The 4,374-nt window shown below is 61.5% G+C and overlaps 1 protein-coding gene across 1 annotated transcript in view; it reads right to left on the bottom strand.

Annotated features, from left to right (window-relative positions):
- Positions 1-687: 687 nt before the first annotated feature.
- LOC102468038 (NACHT, LRR and PYD domains-containing protein 9-like) overlaps positions 688-4,374 on the bottom strand; it is a 15,410-nt gene continuing 11,723 nt past the window's right edge. Inside the window, 2 exon segments of the mRNA XM_014583548.2 lie at positions 688-1,147; positions 1,942-2,112. Coding sequence (XP_014439034.2) covers positions 973-1,147; positions 1,942-2,112 — 346 coding nt within the window. The 3' untranslated portion in view covers positions 688-972.

The following is a 4,374-nucleotide window of genomic DNA, read 5'->3' as shown; positions in this document are numbered from 1 at the left end:
AGCCACCTCGCTCACACCTGGGGAGGGGACATGACAGCCACCTCGCTCACACCTGGGGGGGATAGAGACAGCCACCTCCCTCACACCTGGGGAGGGATGAGACAGCCACCTCCCTCACACTGGCAGCAGCGAATCCTGCCCTGGTTTCCACAGCTGGTCAAGGGCACCTGGGGCTCATTTCAGGACTCTGAGCCAGAGACCCAGCTATGGGTTCACGCTGTGGCCTCTGTCCTGACCACAATGTCATTAGGACCCAAGCCGATGTCACTGAACATCCCCACAAGAACCAGGTAGGGCACACATGTGGCCTCGTTGTCTTTAACAGACACGGTCAGCCTCCTGTCTCCGTCCACCCGGCTGTTACAACATATTACGGGGCGGGGCGGGGGAGCTTAAAAAACAAAGCAGGGGCCCGCAGGTGGTGTGGTGCTTAAGGTGCCGGACTCCCATGTGGCTGACTATGGTTCAAGGCCCAGACCAGAAGCTTAAAACTCACGCCAGGCGTGTGTGCATGCAAGCCCCAAATCTTGAGAAGAGAGTGGAGGAGAAGGGATTGCAGCATGGCCATCCCCCAGGGGTGATTTCTCGCTTTGTCTCTGTCTCTCTCTCTGGTGAGCACACAGGCCCTATGACAAAGCCTTAAAAAAACAACAAAAGAAAAGTCCTCATAGTTCTGAGACTGGGTGGGAAATCCGAGATCGAGGCGGGGGCCGTTTGGTGTCTGGGAGGACCCATTTCTGGCTCACAGGCGAGGCCTTCTGAGCAGGCGGCTACCTGGTGGAAGGCGGGAGAGCTCTCTCGGGACGCTGCTGTAATCCACGCCCCGACCTCATCACCCCGAGGCCCCGTGCCCGAGCACCTGGGGCTCACACTCGGTGTAGGAATTTGGAGGGCAGCCGTTCAGAGCAGAGTGCTCCCACCCCCTAGTTCACCCAGAAAGGACGCCCCACCGCGGATGGGAAGCCGCCGGTCCTACCACAGCTCCTGCAGGCTGCAGGCGGGGTGCGTCAGCGCCGCACACAGAGTCAGCGCCCCGCCACCCTCCAGGCAGTTCAGACTCAGATCGAGCAGGGACAGCGACTGGGCGCACAGCAGGGCACGGGAGATGTGAGCACAGGAGGCAGCGGTGAGGCCGCAGCCGGACAGCCTGCCAAGACACACAGACACCGGTCGGGCGTCCAGCTGCGCTCAGCGCCGAACGCCGTTGCGACGCCACCGCAAGGCTTGCGGCTGTTCCTCGCATCGCTCTCGCTCGAAGATGATAGCAGGGGCCGCGCAACGGCAGCAGCAGCGCCGATGGCCGATGCGGAACAGAGCAGCGCGCCAAGGGCTGGCGCCCCCTGCTGGACACCCTGGACACAGCCCCACCGTGCAGCGGGCCCTCCGGCTCAGGGGCTGACCCACAAGGCCCTGCGCGATTTCCCTGTTATGACAACTGGTTTTCTGGGGTTGATGCCTGTGCTGTTGCCTTTCTGTTCTCCCAGGGACTTGGGTGTCAGCAGGTACGCCCCGTTTTAGATACCGCAGCCCTCCCTGTGACTTCACACGCGGTTTCCAGCGTGACCTCCTGACCTCGCTGGAAAAACAGACCCTGCTTTCCTGCCCTGCGGGTGGCTGGAGGGGGCAGCTCCCTCTGGACACCAGGAACAAGCCCGGGGGAGCCACGAGCGAGCCCTGTAACTGAGGGGCCCACGCGACCATCTTTCTTCCCATGCACCCCACCCGGCACCCTCGCCGTGATGGCTGAGGCTGGAGGGCCCCAGGTGACGGGGCACTGAGGCCGCGTCTCCTGCATCGGGCCCGGGGTTCCTCGGTGTGCGAGCTCCATTCACCAATGAGCTGGCCCGAGTCCGAGGACAGGCCGCCCTCTGCCCAGCCCTCGGTGGGCGTCCCTGGCCGGCTCGGGAATCGACCTCGCGCACCTCCCTGAGGCCGACTCACACCAGGGACTGCAGGGCACAGCCTGGGCGCTCCAGGGCCCCACACAGCACGGTCACGCCTTGGTCCTTCACGGGGTTTTCCGCCAGGGAGAGGTGCTTCAGCCTGTCGCTGCAGGCGAGGACAGGGGCGAGGTCGTCACAGCCTTCTTCTGTGATGTCGCACTTCCCCAGCCTACACGGGACACAGCGCGCGTGACCACAGGCTCCCGGAGCCCACACAGCCCCACCCCGCCACGCCCCCGTGACACCCCAGCCCTCCAGGACACACGCTCCACCACTGCCCTCTCCGCGGCAGCCAACGGAGGGGCAGGCCCGGCGTTCTCCACCTGGACTCCGGAAATGCCCGCGCACGCTGTCCAGACTGGGGCTAGCTCTGTCACCCTGACGGTGTATTTGTCAACTGCGCTGTAAGAGACGGGAGGGGCCGGCAGGTGGCCAGATGGCTAAGACGCCGACGCCTACACCGGCCGGGCTAGCCCAGGCCTGGCGGGTTTCTCACGTGCCCTATAGCGCACGTGCCCTATAGCAAACGGATCAAAATGATAAATAATAACAAATAAAATGATAATAATGATTAAATGAATAAATGTAACTCTTTATCAAACAAACAGAGAGGGGGGAAACAAAGCTTTTGTTGTGTTTCGTGTTTTTAGAGATTTTTGCTATAGGGTATATACACTCGTCAGAGAGACAGAGAGAGAAGGGGAAGCAGAAGGCAAGAAATCACTCCCCAGCCTCCAAGGGATGGCCACACCACAATCCCTTCTCCATTCCCCTCTCGGGATTTGGGGCATGATGTACATGAACCCAGTGTGCGTGTCAAGCGGCCTGGCCCAGGACTGAGGACGTGGCCGACCACGTGGGAGTCCAGCACCTCCACCGTGCCGCCTGCTGGCCCTGGGACAGAGCTGTTTCTACCACGCTCATGCTCAGCACCGCGCGCCTCTGTGGCCAGACGTGGGCGAGGAGAGCTTCCCCGCCGCCACGCTGGCTCCATCGTCACCAGCTGTGTCCGGCAGTGTGGCTCGGACCTGGCACTGCCCGTCTGCTGCGAGGCCAGGCCCACGGGCGGAGCGTCCCGGCCAGCAGGCCCTCCCTGCAGACGCTGGTCACAGCCTGCGGGGACGCCTGTGCTCTGGGCCAGCGAGCCAGACCCGGTGTCCCCGACCCTCTGAGTGCCACTCATCGCCCAGACTGCCAGGACAGCCATTCTCTGTCGGCCACTGCACCTGCACCCACGGTCGAGGTGCGGCGCCACAACACACGCGACCCCACCAGTGTCTGACACGGCCCCGTCCCTGCTCAGGCACCCTGGCGTCCGCAGAGGGCCAGCGAGACGGCCGAAGCCCCCGGGCCCGTTACTGAAGAGCACACCATCAACGGCACCACACGGTCCTGGGAGCTCCGTCCCGCCTGGTCCTCCCTCCGACGGGCACCCACGTCCCCACGGTCTCCCCTCTTCTGCTCATGCTGCCGTCAGCGCTGTGTATTTAGGCGGCAGCCGGCAGTGACGGGAGTGACCACCGTCCACGGAGGCTCGGATCCCCAGGGGTGGCTGAAAGCGCCGGTGCACAGGCTGGCATCTGGGATGCTGAGGAGCTGCAGGGCGCGGGGGCGGGACGCAGCGTCATGGGGCACATCGAGGGTGCGCCTCTCTCAGCACCTTTTACATACACGTATAAAGTGGGTTTCTGGGATCCCTGAGGATATCTCTATCTGGGGACCAGCAGTTAGCGGAACGGCTATGTCACTGGACTCCCATGTAGGTGACCGCAGTTCGAGTCCTGGACACAGTGGTTTAAACTCACACCGGGTGCGTGTGCGTGCGTGCCCAAGATCCCAAGAGGAGAATGGACGAGAAGGGATTGTGGCGTGACCATCCCCCCTGGGGGATGACTTCTGGCTCTCTGTCTCTCTGTCTCTCTGTCTGGCGAGTGCACACGCCCTATAGCGAAAACCTCTCCAAAAAAAGAAAAAACAACCTCTATCTGGTAGCTGACAAAATTCAGTAGGGAGATTCTTCTACCTTTGCATGTACAAAAAAAAAATTATTTTCGATACATTTGCTATAGGGTGCATGGGACCAGCAGTTGGCGTGATGGCTACAGGATGCATGCGCTTGCTGGAGAGACAGAGACAGAGAGACAGAAGGCAAGCAGTCACTCACAAGGGAGATGGCCACGCCGCAATCCCTTCTCCTCCACCCTCGTCTCAGGATCTTAGGCACGCATGCACACGTGCATGGCATGAGTTTAAGCCTCCAGGTCTGGGACTCAAACTGCGGTCGACTATGGGGGAGTCCAACAACATAACCATTACGCCATATGCTGGTCCCGATAATACACACTTTCCGTCAGTGTTTTGAAGACCCCATGGGTAAGCCTGCCTGTTATGTCTGCGGTCACTGCGAGTAAGAGCCGTGAGCCCGGGAGGC

This window comes from Tupaia chinensis, unplaced genomic scaffold (genome assembly GCF_000334495.1).
Source record: "Tupaia chinensis unplaced genomic scaffold, TupChi_1.0 Scaffold144336_2, whole genome shotgun sequence".
NCBI classification, from domain to species: domain Eukaryota; kingdom Metazoa; phylum Chordata; class Mammalia; order Scandentia; family Tupaiidae; genus Tupaia; species Tupaia belangeri.
Note: the sequence above shows the minus strand (reverse complement) of the source record. Positions and strands in the feature narration are given on the sequence as shown.